The sequence below is a fragment of the Pseudopodoces humilis genome, chromosome 6, assembly GCF_049639895.1.
Source record: "Pseudopodoces humilis isolate 2021_Gansu_Grassland_sample_001 chromosome 6, ASM4963989v1, whole genome shotgun sequence".
Lineage (NCBI taxonomy): Eukaryota > Metazoa > Chordata > Aves > Passeriformes > Paridae > Pseudopodoces > Pseudopodoces humilis.
The window spans coordinates 59,147,493-59,171,503 of record NC_142205.1 but is presented as its reverse complement, the minus strand read 5'-3'; the positions used below and the strand labels follow the sequence as shown (position 1 = coordinate 59,171,503).

The 24,011-nt window shown below is 38.9% G+C and overlaps 1 protein-coding gene across 1 annotated transcript in view; it reads left to right on the top strand.

Moving 5' to 3' along the window:
• Positions 1-23,626, top strand: part of CDS1 (CDP-diacylglycerol synthase 1) — a 29,394-nt gene extending 5,768 nt beyond the window's left edge. The window contains exons 2-13 of the mRNA XM_005525584.3: positions 2,521-2,648; positions 5,638-5,734; positions 8,944-9,041; positions 9,340-9,479; positions 11,048-11,106; positions 13,415-13,497; positions 14,991-15,078; positions 16,117-16,185; positions 17,083-17,235; positions 17,827-17,946; positions 19,638-19,741; positions 20,894-23,626. Of these exons, the coding sequence (XP_005525641.2) occupies positions 2,521-2,648; positions 5,638-5,734; positions 8,944-9,041; positions 9,340-9,479; positions 11,048-11,106; positions 13,415-13,497; positions 14,991-15,078; positions 16,117-16,185; positions 17,083-17,235; positions 17,827-17,946; positions 19,638-19,741; positions 20,894-21,023 (1,269 nt within the window). The 3' untranslated portion in view covers positions 21,024-23,626. The remainder of the gene's footprint in view (positions 1-2,520; positions 2,649-5,637; positions 5,735-8,943; positions 9,042-9,339; positions 9,480-11,047; positions 11,107-13,414; positions 13,498-14,990; positions 15,079-16,116; positions 16,186-17,082; positions 17,236-17,826; positions 17,947-19,637; positions 19,742-20,893) is intronic.
• Positions 23,627-24,011: the final 385 nt, after the last annotated feature.

The window sequence follows — 24,011 nt, the reverse complement described above, 5'->3', positions numbered from 1 at the left end:
GAAAATCACATTAGATAAACACAGACTCCTACTTCAGGCTGGTTAGATACTCTGAAGAAAGCTGTGCACTTGTGAGTTCAGATGTTAGAAGTAGCAAATTTAAAATATTGAAAAATAATGAGGTGCTTATAAGTGATAGTTCAAGTATGTTAAAGATCAGAGGGACAAAAGTATTGTCCCTCTGAAAAAAAGATTTTTTTTTTCTTTTAATTGTTTAAGCACGATCATTTTCTACAACACCAAAGTGGAATAAAAAAGTTGGGGGATATTCTTAGTTCTGCGTGCTTAGACAAGAGAACATCTCTGCCATCTGCAAGCAGGGATTAATATTAAAGACGCTAAGTCATGGTCTTAGGGCCAGGATTACTGCCCGTCATCTGTGCAGTGAGTAGCGTTTCCTAGGACTGTACAGACAGCTTGCTGCACTCCAGAGCAGCCCTTGGAACACGGCTTTGGGAGAGAGCTGTCATCCCCCCAATTGCATCTATGGTTCATTTCCTAGGCTATGGTACAACACTGTGAGAAACATCTCTGAATAGCAGGGTTGTGAGTGTGCTAATTTTTCATTTATTTATGTGCTTTTTCAGATGTTCTACAGACTTTGTGAAGTCTGGACTGCAGCTTATTTGCTCTTGTTACTTGTATTAATTGTAGGGAGAGTCTGCCTAATAATTATTCATCTGTGGAGTTTCAAGGTCTGGGGAAACATTGATCGCCTTTTTGAAAGAAGTAAATGGTGCAAAATCGAGAATTTCATCTTGGGCATGTGTGTGGTGTATCAAGTGAATGAGAAAAGCCCAGGCCTAACTTAAACAAAAGAGGATTTACCCACTTGCCTTGTGCATGTGTATAGTGCCAGCTCACTGTCTCAGGCTCTAAAAGGTTAAGAGCACTGTCTAAGTGGAAAGGTTGATGTTTCCCCTCAGATCAGTGTCCCTGGAGAGTCTGGGGAGGGTCCCAGGTTGGATCCTGCCTGCAGCACCCTGGTCAGCTCCTGACCCCTGGCCCCTCCATGGCCACCTCTGCCCAACCGTGGGCTCGGCCCTTGGCTTTGGGCCACCAACTTTGGAAAACCTTATCTTCTGGCCTGTATTGTTTGCAGAGGCCAGGCTCTGGGACAGAGGTTACACCCAAGTGCAGTTGCAGGGAAAAGGCCTAGATTAGAAACAGAGTAACAATGCTGGGCTTGGGTGGGATGGCTGGGGGTGTAGGCACCTAAATTCTGCGGTGTCTTGTAGGGGGGGAGAAAGAGATGATATACCTCTGCTGGCTTAGAAAAAGTGACAAAAATACTCAGAACAAGGGAAGAAAATAATATTGTTAAGGAAAAGTAGGAAAGAAAAGCAGAAATTTCTGATTTATGGAAATAGAGGAGAATGGAAATAGAGAAGAAAGAACTGAGACAAGGAAGTTGGAAAGAGAAGGGAGATGGAGAAATAGCAGTGGAGAAGTTTTAAGGCACAGTTACTCAGCAGTCCCCAGAACTGTTAAGAGCTGATGAACTTGAGGCAGCAGGGCAAGCTGGAAGCTGTTTGAGATTGTAAGAAGGTGAGGTGAGTCAGGGAGGTCAGGAGGAAGTTCATGTCTCAAGAGAGCCAGACACTGAGCTAGAGATTGCTCTCTGCGTTACTGCTGTGCCAGGGCTGAGTGCAGATTTCCAGCTCACTGCTGGAGCCATGGTGTTTGCAACTTTAGAACAAGTGAAGTCACCCTTAGTGTTGGCTTTAACTGAGGGAAAAATAGTCCTGACAGTGTGCTCTGAGAGTTGGTGACAATTTGTCCCAAAATATGTAGTGCCTGTTTTGCATTTGGGTTAAGCACACAGTCTGTCTACATGACATCTTCTCTAGCAGTCCTCAGCAAATACTGAAGGAAAATTCGTAGTGTTGCAGTCACACACAAAATTATTTTAAGTAATACTGTGTCCATGGGACACTTGGTCCCTTCACAGCTTGGTGTTGGATTGTTCTTTTCAAGCCTGAGGGTTCAAGTCCTACCATGTATAAAACTGCCAGCAACCTCTTCTCGTTGTAAAGGGACTGTTTTTTCATGCATTACATTTTTTTACTTCTTCTTAATGTGACATTAAACCCTCCCCTTATTCCATAGAAGGAATTTCATAGCTTGAGATGTAGATGAGGGAACATGTTAGAGGCTTGGGGATTTCTGCCAAACTCCCATAATCTGTCAGCTGGAGTATTTCTGCAAACATATATCCATGAAAAAGTGATGCCCAGTGCGTTCATAACACCCAGAATGGGAAGTTTCTTGAATACAGCAGGTAATGTCACAACATCCAAGTACAGGCCTTCCTGTAAACATTTACTGGCATACATTTGTCTCCTACAACATCTACAGTTTCACTAGTTACACCATTGTTGTCTTTAAGAAGGTAATGCAGATATTATCACCTCCTAAAGTAATGTTTGACTCCGAATACTGCTGACTGACAAAATAGCTGATAATCTTTCATTTTGTATTGAGTTTTCTGATATATTTATTTTTTCTTTTTTGTGATAGGAAGTGGATTTGGAAGAAAGGCTTCAGGAGTTGGACCTTAGAAGTGATTTGGATATTCCTGATGTTCCTCCACCAACAGACAGCACTCCAGAAATCCTCAAGAAGGCTTTGTCAGGCTTGTCTGCCAGGTACAGTGAAACAAAGAGCTCTCAAATTTAATTTCAGTTCAGTTGGTGGCTAAAATTCGTACCGATTATATTGCAGTTTTAGGTCTTAGAAATTGTACTGCAGTTTTAAGTTTCATATGGTAGATGTGAAAATTTCAAGGATAAATTGTTTCTGGATATTATTGATTTATTTATGCTTTGATAGTCCCTTGAGTGGAATGGTTTTTTGCATACACCTGTATTTACCCATTGTATGCTTTTCTAAGTAAACACAATTTACATAAACATCTACTGAGTCTGAGCATTGCAATAACATGGGCTAAAGAATTTGAATTGCAGAATGATTATTTCTGGAGGTTGCTATAAACTGATTTCCTACCTCCAAGATTGAGAGGGGGATTGGTTTATGAATGAAAAAATGTGTAAATTCTCAAGATAAGGTTTGCTAGATTTTTGTGATATTTCCACTTCTAAATAATTTACTGTCCAGTTAAATACATCATAGCTGATAATTCCATACTTTTTTAAGCGATGCTTATTTTTTTCCTGCTGTTTCTTTTCAAACTTGGGTTTCTACCTCCAGCCTCCCTGGAGCTTGATGGCCAACAAATGTGGGGGGATGTGTATGTGCACAGATAGACAGATAATTGTGTGGACCTGCATATTCACAAAGGCTGTTGGATAAAGTTCCTTATATAATTTTTTATGCAGTCTCTTTACAACACCTGATCAGCCAAACCCTTTTGGGGCAAGCAAGTTGCGTTATGTTTCTTTTACTAATGCAATAAAAGAGCATTTAGCTGATAGATACCAAAAAACTACCTACTAAAATGAATATGGATGTCATATATGCATTAGGCCCAGAATAACAAATCAAGCAATATGCAGTGTATATTTTAGAAGCAACTTAGGTCTTGCAAGAGTCAAAAGAAGGATCTCTAATCCAGACTATAATTAAAAGCTTCCAAATCCTTGTAAAAAAGCTGGTCTCCTGTAGATATCTCCAATAGCACCATGAAATGAGTTTTTTTGACTTGCTCGTTTTCTAATCTGTTGTCTGTTTCTGTTACGTCCATGACCTATAAGAAGCTGTCATGTTTCAAATTTTAAAAAGCCTGTGTCTAAACTGCGCCAGCTGTGAGCAGAATGTGATATTCTCCATTGCTATCATACTGCAAGGAGCGTCTGTTTCAGAGTTCTGTCATTGTGTTAAATGTGGAAGTCTTGAGCCTCCAAATCAGACTTGTTCCAAAGGGCGTGGTGATATCTCAAAGCCTGCAACTAAGAGGTGCAGGTGAACCTTTCCTGTTTCATGTGCTTGAAATTCTTTATTGGAGCTTTTGCACAAAGGTGTACAAAGGGTGCTTTGAATGAAAAATTAAATTCTTGGTGTTTTATGAGTGTTAGAGTTGAAATCACCTGCCAGTTCAGTAGCCAGCAGTCCCAGCAGGGCCCTTGTCATCATGTGCAACATGAGTGAGTTGCGCTGTAACTCTCAGAAATATGGATACTCCTTGTAATTGACCTTTGAATGAAATAGTATCTATAACTTTCTAGCAGAGTGTTAGGATACAATAAATTTGTCAAGTCTGGAGCTTCTTGTCTTACTGAAGTTGTCCTTTCAGTGGTGTGCTTGTCAACACCCCCAAGACACCGTGTGGTATTTTAACATTGCTCATAAAGGAAGCTGAAGCCTTCTGGAGGAGGCTTGCTTACTATGGATGTGCCACCAGGGTCAAGCTGCTACTGTGTACCCCACATATAGAGCAACATAAAACATGTTGTGATAAAGCCTCTTCTGCCTCTCTTCTGATACTTAAAGCAAATCCAGCGGTAGCTGCCATTAACCTGCTAATGAGTCACATCCTAGAAAATCAAATTACTGTAGTTAAAGTTTACATTAGAACTGGAGTCTGGTTCAAAATTAACACTGAATCAGGTATATCTCCTGATAAAGCAGTGAAACACAAGACTGATGCAAAGCAAAACATCAGAAAGAATGTCTTTGGGCTGTAGTAGGGGGCTTTGTGTTTAGCAGTAACTTGCGATTAGTTCCTTCAGCACACACTTAGAGAAAATGGCCTCAAATTGTGACAAAGGACGTTTAGGTTGGATGTTACAAAAATTTAATTTAGGGAAAAGGTTTGGAATTAAACCTTTAGAGAGGTTTGGTTTAGGAAAGAGGTCAAGCATTGGAACAAGTTGCCTGGGGAACTGGTGCAATCACCATCCCTGGAGGTATTTAAGAGATATGTAGATGTGGCAGTCAGGGACATGATTTAGTGGTGGACTTGGCAGTCCTAGGCTAATAGTTGGCCTTCATGATCTTAGATGTTTTTCCAGCTTAAATGATTCTATAATTCTGTAGTAACAGAAGCTTTTATCCAGTTTTCTTTAGGTATCCACCCCTGCAGAGGTCTACAAGGACAAAAGAGTACAGCTAGTTTGACCCATCAACCCCCACTGTCACATGTTCTCCTCTCCTGGTTCCAGTGCTCACAAGAGCACAGGGATGCTTCAATAGATAACCCTCTACCTGGCAAAAGACCACTTTGCTGCTGTAGAAAGTTGGTGGTCACTTGTTCAGAGGTTTTGTTGTATGTCTGTTACTCCTCAAAGAATCATTTGCTTTTTACCTGGCAGCCCTGCTTTCCTATGCCAGCCTTTGCATGGCTGGGTCCCCATCAGTCTTGCAGCTGAGGTGATGCTTTTGGAGGGTCCTGATGTATTTTCACAGCAGCTGCAGTGTGGGGTTGTACCAGTTCATTGCAAATGGCATTTGGCAGGGTTGAGGCAGCACAGAGGAAGAAGAAAGGTGTCTAATTTCTTTTACTGTGCATCCTGTTTAGTTGGACAGTTGCTTGATTCTGTGTTTCTTGCTATGCATTGATTAAACACGAAAACTTCTGCTATTCCCACTGTTTCTAACACAGTTTTATCCTAGTTATCAGAGGAAGTGGAATTTATTTTCATTTATAACTGCTTACTTTTTATTTTTATTTTTTAATAGATGGAAAAATTGGTGGATTCGTGGAATTCTCTCCCTAGCTATGATTTCTGGGTTTTTTCTGATAATATATCTGGGATCATTTATGCTGATGCTTCTGGTAAGTTTATTTAAAAGCATTTTTCTGCTCAGGAATTATTTGATCTCTTCATTCATTATGCCTAAGCTGAAAGGAAACTGCATCAACAATTCCGAGCAATTGTTTTTTATTTCTGTAAATGTAAATACTTTTGAAAAACACTTGAGGGATTCAAAACTGGACCTTGGAGATGAAGGACTTCATATATAGTGTAATTACTTTTTCTTTTTTTTTAGGAATTAAAGTAACTCCAAGAAGCTGAATTATTTTTGCATTACTTAACTACTATCATCAATTTTATTGACTAGTTTGTATCACCTACTGTTGCACATTGAGGTTCCTTTTAAAAACAAAACAAACAGAAATCAGACCTAAACCAACTCAATAAAAACCCCAGACCCACTAACAACAGCAAAAATCCTAAAAAAACCAAAAATTAAGAGACGGGTGCAATTTTGAGACTAAGGAAAGCAGACAGCCCTGGCCTCCTGTCTGCAACTGGCACTGAAAGGCTTTCCTCAGACATACTCCTTTAATTCCACATTTCTCTATGGGGCTTCATTGTGGCCTTGCATTTATCTGTAGATTAGAGCTAAATCCCTTTCTGAGGTACGAAGTGCATTTTTAGGTCATGAAGTAAAATTCTGAAGAAGATAACAATAAAAAGAAAGTTATAATATTCTTCATACATGCTATATAGGAAGTCAGCCTTTAGTGCTTCTTTGCACCATTTTAATTGCTGGTATTTTTATGGAATGATGGTTTAACTATATTTTCCAGTCTTGGCAAGGAACAGATAGGAATTTAGCTTTTAATGCACTGAAATTGGTCCTTCTAGGTAACTGCTTCAATTTCTGACTCTGTTTGTTCAAGTATCGAAATTATCTTACTTTTTTCTTGGCCTCCTATGAGACAATTTTAGGATTGTATTCGTAGAAACATTTAGATTGGAAAATGCCTTTAAAATACTTGAGTTGAACTGTTAACCTAGCATTGTCATGTCCACCACTAAACAATGTCCCCAAGTCTCCCATCTACCCATCCTTTAAATATCTGCAGGGATGGTGACTCAACCACTGCCCTGGACAACATCTTGCAGTGCTTGACAGCCCTTTTGGTGAAGAAATTTTTGTTAATATCCAGTCTAAACCTCCGCTCCCATCTAAACTGAGGCCATTTTCTTTCACTTGTTACTCAGAAGAGATGAACCAGCTCAGGGGACAGGGTAACCAGCTCAACACCTGGTCTAACCATTAAAAAGGCAAAGAAAACATTAATCCTTTTCCTCATTCTTTGTCACTGTGTTTCCTCCTGCATCCAACGAAGTATGTAGCATCTCCTTAGCCCCACTTTTGCTTCTGATGTATTTATAGGTGTGGTTTTTATTGTCTTTTATGGCAGTAGCAGGATTAAGTTCGTATTGGGCTTTGGCCCTTCTGCTTTTCTTCCTGCATAACCTCACAACATCCTTGTAGTCATTCTGAGTCACCTGCCCCTTCTTCCAAAGGTCATAAAATCTAGTGTCTTGAGAGACTGGAATGCTGTTTCACCAGCATTATGGTCTGCATTACAGTTTCTACACCTGAATTAGTCTGGGTAATATTTCCTGTTTTCAGATGAATGACATAACAAACTACTAATTCATTGTCTCTTCCATGGAGGATTTTCTTTTTGTGTGTGTGAAGAAACAACAAAAAGAGCAGCTTTAAAGTGCAGGTTTCTGTAAAGAGATTTTTTTTTTCACCCCTGCAATCCTTCCTTTAGTAGTCTGTTACATTTGAGAATTATGATTATGGACGAAAAGGAGAACTAATTAATTTGCAGGGTCATTTTGTGTATTCATGGTATACTGTGAGATTGCAATCATGGGCAAGTTGTTAAGACATGAACCAAAAAGTAATAGAAGTTAGTATATAATTGTAATAGAGTTCTTCTTTTGTGCCATAAAGCAAAAAGTCCGTCTTCTAATATAATGAGCTGGTAATTAAGTTTATATTTCAGACTACATAAAAAGGAGAATGGAGGGAAAAAACAGTCTTGTTCATGAATTATTTAATTTGTCTGGAATAAAATAGCTTGTATTTAAATAACAGTTGTCACATTAAAACCAAATCTCAATACTAGGACTGAAAATGCCCAGAGAATTGTAGGAAGAGTAATCCAGTGAGGTTTGGAGGACAAGACCTGAGACTGCTCTAAAGAGCTAGGATGTATGTTCTGCATTTGCTGGCTACTTGGGTAACAGCCTTCCATGGCTTGGAAGTCCTGGTGCCCTTTTCCACTGTAAGGTGCAATCCTGTAATGTTGCTCTCACCTGTAGCATTTAAGTTTTATAAGGTTGGCCAAGCAGAAGAAAGAACACAAGGTAAGGGGAGCTTCAAAATTGACTCACTGAGGTTGTGTAAGGCTTTGTGTTCACACGTTGAGCAGGATGAAATGCATTGATGAGTGCAGGCAGTAACGGGGGAGCTGCAAAGCCTGCTGTGTTGACACGCGCCAGCTGCGTGGGCAGGTTCTTGCTCCAGCCCCTGCACGGGATTGCATCTGACAATTCCATGTCTGGGTAGGGTGATGTGCTCAGAGACTGTGGATTGCACAGAAGTGGCAGAGTCCTTTGAAGCCCAAAGGCATGACAGGACATACTGCCCGACTCAGGCTGGCAATGCAGGGGAAGCAGTGAGGTCAGCGAAACAAAATGAAGGCCTAGGAGGGTGTGACATTCAGACCTGGGTTAGATGACCTTTGCCTCTAATCATAAATGCTAATTACCCTCAAGGAGATGCTTGCAAGTGAAAGACCTGGGTGTCTAAGCTGTGTTGCACAGCTAGTTTTTTTTTCCATTGGGCCCAGAAAATATTTCTAGAGTTGAATGTAAAGATAAAATTTAGCCAAAAGAAATAGGAGAGCTTTCTTTACAGGAAGCACTTCTGACCTGCTGCTCTCAAACTGTTTTAATGCAGAAAGGTGAGGAGGCTTCCCTTGTTTCATGAGTATATTCTTGAAGCTAGTACAATGTGGGTTTTTTTTCCTTCATGTAAAATGGTTTGTAGATTTTTTTTTAAGTTTTAGATGGAGCTTAGTTTTTCCTTGGATTTGCTTTGAAGCTGTTTTCTGAGTGGAATTTTACTTCAGAATAATGTCTTCCCTTAATTCAGGCTGAAGTGCTCTTTACTGCCTGTAAGAAACAACTGCAGCATATTTACAGAGTTTTTTTACTTCTCTTATTTTAGGTCTTAAGCATCCAAGTGAAGTGTTATCATGAAATCATTACTATTGGTTACAGAGTCTACCACTCGTATGATTTACCATGGTTTAGATCTCTCAGCTGGTGAGTAGCAAGCTAAAATATCAGTAAGCCAGGATGTGAAATTGAAATAATCTTCTTGCTCTCCTGTTGTGGTGGAATGACAGCTTTGTGGGTCATGTGCAGACATAAAACCTGACATCAGTCTCTAATACAGAATTTTCTAGTTGTGTTCCCCCTGTGAGCTTGGACAAATAAGTTGGCCTTTTATTACTTTTTTTTTTAACTTGTTATAAATAAATCAGTGTTTGTTTTGTTTTTAAGAATTGCATTTAATATATATAGTTTTAATAAAATAACTGTTAGCTGTTGCATATTGCAGGTACTTTTTGCTGTGTGTGAACTACTTCTTTTATGGAGAGACTGTAGCTGATTACTTTGCTACATTTGTGCAAAGAAGAGAACAGCTGCAATTCCTCATTCGTTACCACAGGTTTATATCTTTTGCACTCTATTTAACAGGTAAGTGCAGGAAATCACAAAAATGAAAGAACTTTGTGCTGCTTTTTCTTATTTAATTAAAAATATATTTAACTGCTCCCCATCTTTATGCACTTCCAGTTTCTTTTTCCTCTTAATGCTTGGGGAAATTAGGTGTTTGCAGTTACATTTTTCCTGTGAAAAGATGAGTACAAATTTTGCATTCACTGAGAAGAAGAAAGCATCCTAAATAAGGAGATGATCTTGAGAGAGTTAATAGTGCTCAAAAGAGGTTGGCAAGCATTAATTTTGATTGCTGAAGACCTGGTGCTATTTTGGCAGACTGTAGGGATAACTTTTGTGTGTAATTGCTGTGCTGCGTTGATTCTTCACTGTGCAAATGTTCTCTTAGGTCTCCAGTAATAGGTTTTACTAACATATATTTTTAACTGATTAGTCAAAATGCCTGAGTCTTAATTTTGTCTGCAGGATATTCAGATACTTACCTCATGGAAAAAATTCCTCCATGTCCAAAGAAAAAAATTTTAAAAGCCTTTTTTCTAGGAAGAAGAGACACAAGTTGGCATTCTTGTGTGGTATAGCTTTGTGAACACGTAAATGTTTTTTTCAGGAATGCAGTTTAGCTTAAAATTAAATCAGATGAAGACTCAGATTGGCTTAAGGGACAGGAGCCTGTTATGCTGCAAATACTTCTGAAGTGTACTAAGAAATCTGATCTTTGTGATGATCTGTCAGTTTTTCTATTGTTTTATTTGTTTGTTTTTGTCTTAAATAAAAATTCTGCTCAGTGCTCAGATCACAAACTTGAAACCAGCTTTGCAGAACTTGACCTTTTGCACCTGGCTTTGGCTTGGGGAAACTAACTTAAATTAGCCTTGTGAGCCTCACAAGGCTAAAACAGCCTTGTGAGCTGGTGAGGGGAGACGTGACACAAGCCAAGGATGAGCAAAAGAAGGAGGCAGAGCATAGCAGAGCCCCTGGGCATTGGGGTTGTGGGGTCACTTAGGGGCTATCCCCCAGGTTCAGGGTCTTTTGAGGCCCTCTGGCCCCTTGTTGGTGCAGGAAGTTGCCATAGGAGAGAAGAGGTGCTCAATTAGCCACACAGAAAATTCTTTTTGGTCAGCTGAATTCTCCAGCACCTGTGCCTCACACTTGCATTGCATGCAGTCATATGCCTGTCTGGGGGAAAGGGGCAATCTGGTCTTTTCCTTTCATTTATTTCTGTTAATTATTGAAAACTAATTTGTTGACCTGGCTTTTGAGTGGTTTTTAAAAGTGATGATTTCCTTTGCTAAAAATTGATGTCCAAAATGGGACCTTGTATGTGCCTAGATGGATGTTCCTTACTATTGGTTTACTGTTGATATTCTTTACTGATGTTAGCTAAACCTGTCTTAACTAAGTCATAATCTTGTATGAGAATAACTCTATATGTACTTTTAACTGAATATAGGCCAACACTTGTAGCAGCAGAGGGATTAAAAACTGCTTCAAAGGAAGATAATTACTGGTATATCACAGTGTCATTAAATTAAATTCAGTGTCATTAAACGTGAGATGGTACAAACCACACTTTCTTTATTTTACAGGATTCTGCATGTTTGTTTTGAGTTTAGTGAAGAAACATTATCGTCTGCAGTTTTACATGGTGTGTATTACCCACTTTGCTGTGGTCATTCATATCATGAATGTCACTAGAAACAGTCATACCCATATGCTCATAAAATAGTTCAGAAGAGGGGTGTGGAAAATGTGCTTAAACTGAGAGTAACATGAAATCAAGTCATGCTGGACGGTATCTGTTCACCTTCTGGATGATGATGGTGATAGTTATTATTATTATTATTATTACTATATCCCAGGATGTGGCCTCTCAGTGAGTACAAGCTGTCCTTGATGAGGCCTTGTGCATGTCCAACATGATATGTTTCCCTTAGTGATAGGCTGATATGAAAGAGGTTGCTGGAGAAGGGGCATGCAACCCCCTGCCAGGTCTGAAGCCAAACAGTTCAGCATTGTGTGGAAAGTGGTTCTTGTGAATCAAGTGTTGCGTTCTAGAGGCTCCACTGAAGTACCATGAGGGGAACTTGATCTTAACCCCTGCGTGGAAAATTTATTCTGTGACAATTCACAGCTGTTCTGGTCTTCTGCTCTGCAGTGTCTCAATAGATCATTGATGTATTAAAAGAAAACAGAATTCTCATCTCTCATACCCACCTAATAATCAGCATAGTAGCTAAGCAACAGCTTGAACTTTTTTTTATGTGTATCATATACATTGAAAACTAATTCTGTAATATTACAGGTTAAAACCAAAGCAAATAAAACACCCAAAACACCCCACTGACAATACCCCACTTCTATATAAGAGCAATTAGAAATCACAAGGAAGCAGCAGTGCAGTACAGCTCCTGTCTTGAAAGAACTTGAGTAATCAGGCATTGCACAGTTTAAAGATTTCCTAAAGCTTTGGGAATGTGGTTAACCCTGCTGTTCCTGCACTGCTTTAGGTAGCCTGTGCCTCAGGCTCTAACATTTACCACTGAGGATCCCCAATTCTAGACTAGGACTTAATTAAGCCTTATAATAACATGTAAAAAAATCTTTTACTCAAAATAATGTACCCTGTTTGTAGGAAAGCTTACCTGACAGTGAGATGCAGCTCTTCTAGGAGGTATAGTCTTTATCTTCTAATCTGCAAAAAAAACCCTTATCATCTTCAGATTGGCACAACCTAAATATATTAACTTGCCATGATTTTTTTTCCTTTTTCCCTTTCTGGAAAGAAAGTGAAATTGTGTAGTGTCAGTCACGTGACTTGGTGTCTGCCCAGAAAACATTAAAATGTGACTAGCCAGGAATTGCAACAAAACAGAGCAAAGCCACGTATACTGTGTGGCCACACGGTGCTTAGGAAGAAAAGGAGAGTCTGTCCCATCCCTGGAAGTGTCCAAAGCCAGGCTGGATGGGGCCCTGAGCAGCCTGGTCTAGTGAAAGGTGTCCCTGCCTGTGGTGAGGGAGCTGGACCTGTGTGATCTTTAAGGTCCTTTCCAACCAAACTGTTCCATGATTCTAGTAGAGTAGGTGGTGTTCCAATGTCACTGGACAAATACTAAAAACTTTGCTTCAGAGCTGCGTTAATTAACCAGCAGGTAAAGTTTTCAGAAACCTTTTGTCATTTCTTGTGCCCTCCCTCCCCCACTTTAAGGCTTCTTGAGTAGTCTTATATGGAAGTAGAGTCTGGCTGCCATAGGTAAACACATGTGATTAGAGAATTAAAGAAGTAGGACATTTTGAGTGTAAATAGCCCGGACACTTAGAGTGCTTAACTTTGGTGTATCATGTGAAAACTACCAGTTCTTGATTTAAAAGTGCCTGGAAAACAAAATCTATTGCAGAATCTTTACTCATAACCTACTTGGAAACCACTTTATTGTACACTGGCTCTACAGATTGAACACCAAGTGCAAACAGTAGTACTGGACTAAATCACCATGCCCTTAAAAACAAGCACTTTATTTTTGCATATCCTGGGAATTTTCATGTTTCATAAGAGTATTCTGAGAAAGATCCACATCTGTGTAACATGACTCTTTCATGAGTAGTTCATTGCCATTTTATTGTTACAGTTCTAACATGTCAGTTATATGTATATACAGAATATCACATTGCTTAAACTTCTTTGCTGCTTTCATGATGGAGGTGTATGTCTTATTAAATCAGATGTTAAAACTGCAGGTTAAAAAATTCTGGGTGGAGGTAAGTGATGAAGAGACCTGCTGAAGTTTCAGAACTTGCTTCAGAAAGCCAGCTCACCTGTGATATACTGTATGCACACATCTCTTGCATTGTCACTTGAACTGGTCTTCTCGGGGAGCTCCTCAGATGTGCCAGGATTTATGGAGGTGTACGGGTCGGTGTTTTCACTAACTGTTGTGTTGTTGCATTGTTAACAGTTCGCATGGACTCATGTCACTTTGCTGATCACTGTAACTCAATCTCATCTTGTCATCCAAAATCTCTTTGAAGGCATGATCTGGTAAGGGGACAGTGATAAACTGATTTGTACCTCTATCGCACTGAAAGGTTGGTTCATTTGTGTAGATCTGGTTAGGGAATAATTGTGGGAACAGTTAAAGCAGCACAAATTATAGGAGCATTAATGTCTAGTAGAAAGGAGATCAGAGGAATTGGGAGTGATGAGGTAAAGCATGCAAGAGAGGAAGCAGAAACCTCTTTATCTAGACTGACAGACACAAGTCTGATAGTTTTGAACAACCACTTCATTTGCTTACAGAGGGAATAGGATCGATTGCATGCTAGGTCAAATAGTTTCCACATCATTTTGCTGAATAGATGAATATCCAGCAATTCTTTTGCAATTACTTGGGAGCTTTGGGTTGCTCAGAGCTATTGAAGTTAGACCATTTAATTTGAAATCCCCAATCTGGCCACGTTCCCTGCAGCCTGTCCTGTCCAAATAAATTCAGAATACTTAAAATATTTTAAGAGTTTTAATCTTGGTTGTGGTTGGGCAATCTTTGTGTCCCATTTTCAGTGATACATTAAATTTTGGCAATGCAGTTAAACTTGATTATGTAAAGCCACTCCTCAGAGAGAGGGTGTGTTTTCCTACCCCTCTACTTCTTCAGGGACAGAATAAATTTCAAGTTGAGAAAGAAGGAAGAAGCACATGGAAGATGTTTTGTGTTCTTCCAAGGACATAGTGCTGTATTGCTCTATGTTCTCCTCTTCCTGATATATGTACATCTGGGGAGATTATTGCAGACAAGGCATACTTAGAGTTAGAAAGCCCAAGGTCTTTGACAAAGTTTCTATATACAAATTCTTTTCGTAGTGATTATGTTTATTTATCAAAAACTGAACCTAGTTGCTTTGCTAGCCTACTATTTCATATTTCTGCTCTTGCTAGACAATTTGGCAGATGATCAAAAAATCTGACTTTTAGTCTTATTTAGACTTATTAATACATCCCTGCTTTGAAAAGGAGGAAAAAAGAGAGCTTAATAGACTTGAATAACAACCTCAGATGCACTCTGCATGCAAAGAACACTTAAAAAGCCTCTTCAAACTGAAAAGGGGGGAAAAGGTATAAGGAAAACAATTTTTTTTTTAATTTAGCTGTCATTTAAATTTTTGGAGTAATTTGCTTGTTTTTATGTTACCAAGAACATTAACATGTTTATGTATCTTGATTTCTTCTTACCTATGGTACTAGTCTTTAAACTTGGTAGGAAAAAGCCAGCCTGTTCATGTTTTAAGCTCATGCACCAAAATAACACTTTAACTTGAACTAACATGAATCTGTTATGATCTAGTTTGGCTGAAGACTAAAACCAGTATAGCTAAGTGTGGTGCTCATGGGGGAACAAGGCAAACACATTTTGAAACATAATTCCTTCTAAATACTGCAGAAAAAGTTCCCAGAAAGAAATTCTACCCTTTCAATTTTTGTCCTATGTTTAGGTTCAGGCAGTTTTTCTTTGTGAAACTTTTAATGTCTTTCTCTAGGTTTCTGGTTCCAATTTCAAGTGTTATCTGCAATGACATTACTGCTTATATTTTTGGATTCTTCTTTGGCAGAACTCCATTAATTAAGGTAGGTGCTTAGGCACTTCCTCGCTAACAAGCTTTTACAATTTATAGCAATTTTGTTACTTGTTCAAAAACATGCTAATGGAAAAAAATACTTTACTCTGCGCTGCGTGATTCACATCTTTGCTAAAGAAGCTGAAACTGACTATCCTGTTCCTGAAAGTTTGTATATGGGCAAGTGGGATTAATGTGAATGTGATATTGGCATTACAGGATAATGCGGTTTGAGCCTATTGCATCATCATTTATAGTTGCATTGTTTTTGGATTTCAGATGCAAGTTTGGCTGCATACTTACTGCACAGAAACTGTAATTTGAAATAAGCCACTAGGTCATATATACCTGCTTCTCTTGTTGACTGAGAAGGGCTCAAGCATTAATCTTCCTATTCTGGTAGAATATGCAAGACCCCACAGAAAGCCATGAATTCTTTTCATGATGTTGCCATGTTAACTTTTGGGGATTTCATTGGTTCTGATACCAAAATGCTCTTAAACTGAAAATGTGATAGAATTTGGTGACAACTTGGCACACTGGTCTCTCTGGTTATTTGCTGTATTAGTTACCCAGTCTGTCTGCAGAAAGCTGGTATCTCCTGAGAAGCATTCCCAGCAGTGGTTGTGTCACACCCAGGTTCCTGGCACTATCTAAATGGGTGCTTGCTTGCAGAGCTCTCCAACTGAGCTGAGGTGTGCTTGTGCAGGTCTCCCAGCCTTCTGCTTGAAGTGACTTCAGCTGCTTAATCTGGGTCAGATGCAACCAGAGGCCAGCAGCAGCAGAGGGGATGGAAGCTCTCCCTTCCCTCAAACTGGCCAGTGGCACCAGCCAAAGTGTGGCTTTTCCCTACCTTGCCTGGGACGAGTCATGGCCATACTCTTCTATTTATCACATTCGGTGGCTGCAGCTGCTGACATTCAGTATTTCACACAAACCTTTAAAAAACAAAGTAGGAGCTTAATTTTCACAAACAAGATCAAGAAATAGAGTTAAAAAGGGTGCAGTGATTTTACCGATGGACTAACACTATCTCTTTTGTGCCTAGCTCTCTCCCAAGAAGACCTGGGAAGGGTTCATTGGAGGTTTCTTTTCCACTGTTGTATTTGGATTTATTGTAAGTAACCACAGGACATCCCTAGAACCAAAGAACAGTCGTGTTTGGAAGGACAACCTTTAAGATCATCTCATTACAAACCCCCTGCCATGGACAAGAACTCCTTCCACTACCCTAGATTGTTCAGAGCCCATCTGACTAACCTGAACATTTCAAGGCATGGGAATTTCCTTGCACAGATTCAGTCTTTGTATTTTGATGTGAAATAACCAAATTCATCACTAATTTTACCTCAGATTCCTGAAAGCCTCACAGTTAGGGTGGTTTTTTGCCTACAGAATTCTGCCAATTTATAACTGGCTGGAAAGGATAGGCAAGGTTAACCCTCTCCTGAATAGATTATATTGACCTTTTTTTGCTGTTTCTGTTACAGTATCTGGAATAGTTTTATCTATTACTTGCATCCCTCTTTTGGAATTGAATTTTATCAATAGCATTTGTGAAGTAGTCCTTCTGTGTTACATGCTTTATAATGACATTTCTCCTGGAATCTAATGATAAGCACAGGTGATAATACCAGGATAAGTAATTTGTCACCAAGGTCAGCAAAACTCATAATAGCCAAGCTTAGTAGAAGAGATATTCAAGTTTTAATGGACAAGTGAACTACAAAAAATTATGAGTGGATTACACTTTTGGATTTTCTAATGCAGAAGATACAGTAGATACAAATCTGAGACATGGAAAACAATTTGGGAAATCGTCACTAAACTCATTGAACATCTGCCTTGTTGAGGCATTCTCTAGTTTAAGCAGGCTGATGTTTTTCCATTCTATGTCCCTTATTAGAAAGATTTTCATTACCCTGAGCTAGTGGTGATAAAGCCATTCATTAAAGCATAATTTTTGAGTGTAATAACAAATGTCTAATTCAAGAGTTCTTGTTTTGCTTTTCAGTTTTCCTATTTTTTGGCTCAATATCAGTACTTTGTCTGCCCTGTGGAATACAACAGTGAAACCAACAGATTTGTGACAGAGTGTGAACCTTCAGAGCTCTTCCAAATGAAGAAATACTCTGTGCCACCATTGCTTCAGGCTGTGTTGGGATGGGTAAGGAAAAATCCCAGGCTTTGGTTAAAATTGAAATCATGCCTCCCAGCTTAAGAGGGTTCCCAAACCATTTTAGAAGGGTATGCTGGTAAAGCTTAGGGTTAAGAACGGATTCAATACCATAAGGCTCTCTGTTGCTCATATGAGGGACATGGTCACACACTCAGAATCACTGCTGGAGTCACCCAAGGGAATGTGCCTGTGTTCTTGCAGCCTGCGTTCTCTTTGTGATGCACATGGATGCCACTTAAGCATTTTGCAGACTTATTTTTGAGGAGCAAATTTTGAAATTTTTGTGGGAAGTGGACAAAGGCTTGTTATGGCCTGATTACTGGCAAGCTGATGTAAGAACTGTAGAAGCTGTAGAACTTAATTCTCTTTTCAGCTACTGTGTAACTGCTGTTAGGATTGGAGCTTTATTCTCTTCACCACACAGCACCCTCTGTATTAGTGCCATTACTTCCATGCTGAGTGAAGAAGTACTACCAGCAATAGTTACATGTAATGTACTCTCTAACCCTTTAAATATGTAAGCTAAAAATGCCTACAATTGAACATATTGAAACACAGTGTTAATTATTTTTCGTGTAGGAAACAGTGAATATGTACCCATTTCAGATGCACAGCTTTGCGCTGTCAACATTTGCCTCATTAATTGGGCCATTTGGGGGATTCTTTGCCAGTGGATTTAAAAGAGCTTTCAAAATCAAGGTATGTAATGAATCCTGTAAGCCTCTAAGTCTTATTTTGGTTTTCTCTTTGGATTAGATAAATTGGTAGATTAGGGGTTTTTGAAATCCTTCATTGTAGTTGTGTTTCTATGAAGTTGCAACAATGTTTTAGCTGTTTTTTAGTATCAGAGGCAGGACTTGGTTTTATCAGATCTGTCTCTGTGTGTGATATTCTTCAAACTTTGCATAGTCAGCATGTGACTTAAGTGCTGGAAATCTTAAGAATAATTTGGTTACATAGTTTGGTCAATAATTACTCTTCCAAATCATGTTGCAGAAGTGGTTTAGACAAGCAAGATGTGAGATATTATACTTGACATGAAAGGCAATCTGTAGATGCTTCAGAAGTGCTGACAGTGGCTTACCCTTCAGATTTTGGCTGGCTGGTTTTTACCAGTGGTACTGGGGTCACAGGTGGATGCTGGTGTGTCAGGCTCACCAAAGCATGAGATGTTTGGCTGTCTTTGCCAATACACTGCTGCCTTGTGCGTATTGGCAAATTATGTGACCTGCTACCCCCTGTTTATTGCAAGGTGTGCACTGTCGCTTGTGGCAATGCTGTCCTTGACTGGTATGAAATGGCAGCAGGAGCATGGCGAGAGGGCAGCCCCAAATTTCTCCTGACCTCCTTTATGTCTTGGTAGGACTGCTGTAATTCTTATCCTGTTGTTACCTGGCATGTGCTTTGTACAGAAGTGTGTAAACCTCTCTGTTTGTGCTGAACTCCTGTACATGTGCTTGTACTTACCCCTCTTTCTCATGCTGGTCCCAGCAGCTTGACCAGCACTTTGCTGGCCACATCACTCTCGTACCTGTAGGGCCACACAGCAAAAGACTGTGTGAAGAAGGAGTTTAGGATGAAAAAAAATGCTGCTGAAAAGCAGCACTTATTCTTAAAGTAGATCATAAAAAATTAGATTCTTTTTAAAACTTCTGGGCCCCAAAGTGATGGGGACTTAAGGACTGTTGGGAAGTCTGAGATATTGTGGAATTGCTTCTGAAGTCAGTGCACTCCATGCCTGCCCTGCACTGGGCAGGATGAGTTTAACTTGTCACCCCATGTGGCTGACAGCAAGGATGTCTGAAAGGTATTTTGATTGATAAAGCTGTTCTATAGGCAAGATAGGTAACACAAAGGTAGTATATGGAGCTTTGTTTGCATCAGAAATTTATATTTTTAAGAAGTGATCATTTTTTTCACAGTGTTTTTTGATTCTGTTAGATAAATTTATATTGTTTGCACATTTTATGGTCCGTGGAAGAGGGTAAAGCAAAAAAAGTATTACAGAGGAGAATTAGGTTCTGCAGAGGCAAGGAACAACAGCCAGCAGCTTAAGAGGTCTGCCATAAAATGAAGTGTATGTAGGCACACAAGTGTTCTCAGTACTGGCACACCTGCACCTGACTTACTGCTGTCTTCTTGTGCAATACTGTGGACAAATTGCTGCTTTTCTTCTTTCTCACCTCACCCTTTGGCTCACTTTTGCAGTTAAAAACTCCTTCAGCAAAGGAGCCTCTTGCTAACTTTTGGCTCCATGAAGTGAAACCATGGCTTTCTTGCAGCCCTAATGTGCTGCTGCCGAGTGACAACATCCTGTTTCCTGGGAACCACTGACATCTTTGTTTTTTTTTTTTTTCTTCTTTCCCCTTCTTGTCCTTCACACCGAAAAGGATTTTGCAGACACAATCCCTGGGCATGGCGGGATAATGGATCGCTTTGATTGTCAGTACTTGATGGCCACCTTTGTTCATGTCTATATCACCAGTTTCATAAGGTATGGACTTTTTACAATATTAACTACTGAAGCATGCACAGGAGCTGCCATAAAGAATACAGAGGAGTTATGTTAGCATAGCAGAGATTGCAGGATGCTAAATAGGATTTATCCAATCACTTCAAATACAGGACTATTAAGAAAACAATGTCCCTGCCTAGGATTTGTGTTGGGTTCAATGTTTCTGTGACTGCTGTTGAAGGTAACAGAATGTTGACGGTACATTTCTGTGTACCTGAAATACCAGAAAGTTTTGTGTAGCAACCTATTAGAAATTTTACTAGAATTTACTGATTACAGAAAGGTGTAGTATGGGGTTTCAGGCAGGAGGGTTGTTCAGCATCTGCTTTCCCTGTGTGGTTCCTGAAGAACCTATAAGTTGTGAGACTGCAGCTCTTCCCATGAGTTTCAATATTTCTCAGTTGTTTGGCTTGGGATTTTCTGTTTAAGATGAAAATGCTATAGCTAAAGAAAGGAGACAACTCCCTAAAATAATGCTCATCTTTCCTGAACCACACCAGCTTTCAAGAAGAAATCATGGGAATCGCAATTCTCTTACAACAGACATTTTAGCTTCTGAGGCTGGGGTGGTTCAAGGAACTGAATCAAGACATGCCCTTAGTTTTGTAAATGCATATGGCTAAATAATTATTAGATACCTAATTAGCAAGAGATTCTTTGCCTTATATTTGGTTCATTTTGGAAATAGATTGTAAGTAAGTGGCTAGCTAAAAATGAGGCTGATATTTAGAAAACCTTGTTTTAATTTGCAGTTTACTGACTTGGCCAATTTCCCTTTTAGTTCAGTAGTACATAGCTTATCTGGCAGGCAACAGATACAAAATGAAGATCTGCTAATAAAAAACAGTAATTGCAGTGATAAAGGATGAATCAAGGAATCTTACTTGTCATAAGCCTTCTTAATATCCCCATTTGACAGAAAATAGAAATGCTTTTTAGTTTCTGCTTATATTGAGCTAAGAGTATGCTTTCCTAGTAATGCTGGCCTGTGCATCGTGAGGAGACAGACTGGGAGAAATCCATAATTTGGCACCATCAAGAAAGGGAAGGCATTGTTTGGGAAGAAAGAAGAAATCTAAAAGACTCTTTAGAGCTGTGGTCACTAAAAAAATTTATTTTTTTCATTAACAGGGGTCCAAATCCCAGCAAATTACTAAAACAGCTGTTGATACTTCAGCCTGAACAACAACTAAGTGTATATAAAACCCTGAAATCTCACCTCGTTGAAAAAGGGATCTTGCAGCCATCTCTAAGAGGGTAGTTTGTCAAAACAGAGGACTAGAAGAAAACTCCATCTATGAGAAACCTGTGGAAAAATGTTGCAGAAGTGCACATAAATAATGGCTAAAGGAAGAGTACTCTGTGTTCTGAAAAAGGTGAATGTTTCCTGAAATTAATGTGAATGCTATGACTTCCTACTGGGGACAGTAAAAATCTCTTACTCCTAGAATAATTCAAATGCTTACAAAGTAATGGTACACAGGCTGTGTATTTACTTCCTGAGGTGGATGGCAGCAGTCTTTGTTCAGCACCCAGCCTGACACTATTTAAGAAAAAAATAATGAAATTCACTGTAAGTTTTTAATGAATTATTTAAAGCTGTATATCTTAGAAATACCTTTTTGATCTCAAATAGTTACCGAAGTGTAAACACATCAGGGAGGAAGTAATTTCTATATAGGCTGATACTGAAATTACTATTGACCAGAAAACACTTGTTAGTCTGATCAAAGAAGTGCTTAGAGCCTGCTGTATCAGACTACTTGTATTTACTTAATTGTTATGAAGATTAAACCTAGCTGTGTTTTTAATTTAACAGCTTTCTTATGAAGCCATTTCATGCTTTCAAGAGAAAAGTACATTTATGGAAATAAGATGGGCATTGAAATACAGTTGGGCAGTTCGGGCTGTGCGGCTGGTTTTTTGTTGTTGTTGTTAACCTTACAGATAATAAACAAGTGTGTACCTCCAGGAGTAGAGATTACCTGAGAAAACAGAATTCTTCAGCTCAATAAACAGATCAGGGAGAATCTGAAGCATAAGTCCCTAGTTTCCATGGTGAGGTCAGGGTCTGAAGATAGTAATTCAAGCCTTATTCCTTGTGCCTCTTAAATGCTGTGTAGAATCGGGATATTTCCTTCTTTTTAAAAGCACTTTGAGGTCCTGAGTAAAAAGTGAGGTTTAAGTGGTGTGTACCAGTGTGTTACTCAGTGAAGGCAGAAACTTTTATCTCATGAATGTGCACAGTGCAAGATAGGATGTGTGGTTCTTCTGCTGTGTGTTATTATTTATTAAGAAGACCCTCAGGCAAACTTGGGTAACCACAGAGGGGTTTGAATGGAGAATTTTTATAGAAAGCAGCTATTCTGTAGGATTAGTGGGGTATATGAGGAGAATTAATGCTCTATTATTCTCAATCCTAGTTGTTTTACAACTTTTTTCATCATGTAACATGTCTTGAGGCAAATAAAAATATGAACTTTTTTGGAAATGATGAAAATTACTGCTGTACAAACAGAAAGCACAAATGCTGTTTTCATATACTGTAAATTAATACAATTGCATTTTTCCAACTAACTGTAAATAAGTTTCTCCACGTACCGATGCAACATCTATGTGTGTGTATATAAATTATTAAAAGATGTATGTATATATACTAAAGATTAAAATGTAAATGGTTGGTGCTACTTGAGGATACAAACATGGAGAAAATCGCTTGGGTGGGTGATAAGATCTATCTGCAAAATTCAAGCTGCTTTTTGTTGAACACCATGTAGTTGAGACCACTGTGCACTCTCTTTTGCTCTTGCGCTTGTACAGCTTTTATATGGAAAGGCACACCCTTGTGAAGTCAGCAAAATCCATGTCTAAAGTAAGTCCTGTTGATGTCAAGTACTGACAGAGTTAAATTACGTCTGACCTGGAGATTGCTGTGCCTGTATTGAAGGAACACTCCAAGAGGTGAAAAACATCACCTGCTGCTTGTCCATCAGTGGCTCTGTGACTTGACTTATTAGTTGGAGGGGCTGAAGTTCAGCCCTCTCTCCAGATAGAGCATAACCTGAAGTTAAAAGGTAGCACAGCTACCTTTGGAAAGAAGGGAAGAGAAAATGAGAGAGAAACTAAAGTAGAATATCTTCAGAACTAGCTTTTAGATGAGGCTTTGGTTATGTATGGGACTCTGGTAGATGTTATGATAAAACACAGCCATACTGGAGCTAGTATAGCTTTATCCTGGGTATTCAAAAAAAAATCAAAATATTTAAAAAGTATATAGAGAATATATATGTAAAAGGGTAATTGCTACTTCAGAAACTTGAAATTTTTAGTGTAATTTTATAGCATGTACAATAAAGAAGTTAAAATATATTTTAGTATTTAATACAACAGAGCATTTGAAATTAATTGCTATTTATGTGCACAATAGAAAATTCAACACTGCAATTCCGCTTTTCAATGTTAAAATGAAGATGGTTTCCCCTGTGAACTCACTCATCAATTTTCTAGATAGAGTAATAGCTTCCTTCTGGTTTAAGCTTGGTGTAAATATGGCTGAGCAGGATCCATCACTGTGATGTGACATCTATGCTTGGTTACAATAAAGAGAATTTACCACACTGGCTACTTCTGTTAGTTCAAGCCTTGCAACATTATCAACAGGGAAGTTTAACTTTTTACACCAGTGATTCTTTTCACTTGCACTTTTTTCCAAGTGGCTATAATTACCTGCTGAGCAAAAAAGAAAAATGTATATTCTGTAAATATTGTAAATGGTATGAGCATATAATGTCTGTTTTAGTTTGACTGTTTCAATCTTTCATTGAAGCAGGTGTTATAAAAAAAAAAATAAAATTTGGACAGAAATCCTCCTGTCTTTTATTTCCTATAGCATGTACAGTGGGTGTAGTTTTCTTAACAAGAATTTTTTATTCCTTTAGATTCCTTACATTTGTGTTCTTAATAGAAAGTCTGCTATTAATTTCCAACCTTTTGCCTCTCAAGGCTTCAGACCATCTATATCTATTGCTAAAACTTGTACAACGTCCCTCATGTCCAAAGATATACAAGCTTGTCATCTTTTCCTAGAGGTGTTTACTCCAACAATACTGATATAGACTTGTCAGTATTCACCATTTGTGGTGCTGATGGGATGGCAGCTGGCAGCTACCTCTCCCTGCTTTTTCCTGTTCCTTCCCTTTTAAGTCTTGGATTTGACTTCACCTCCTGCAGCCTCAAACAAGCCAGGTAA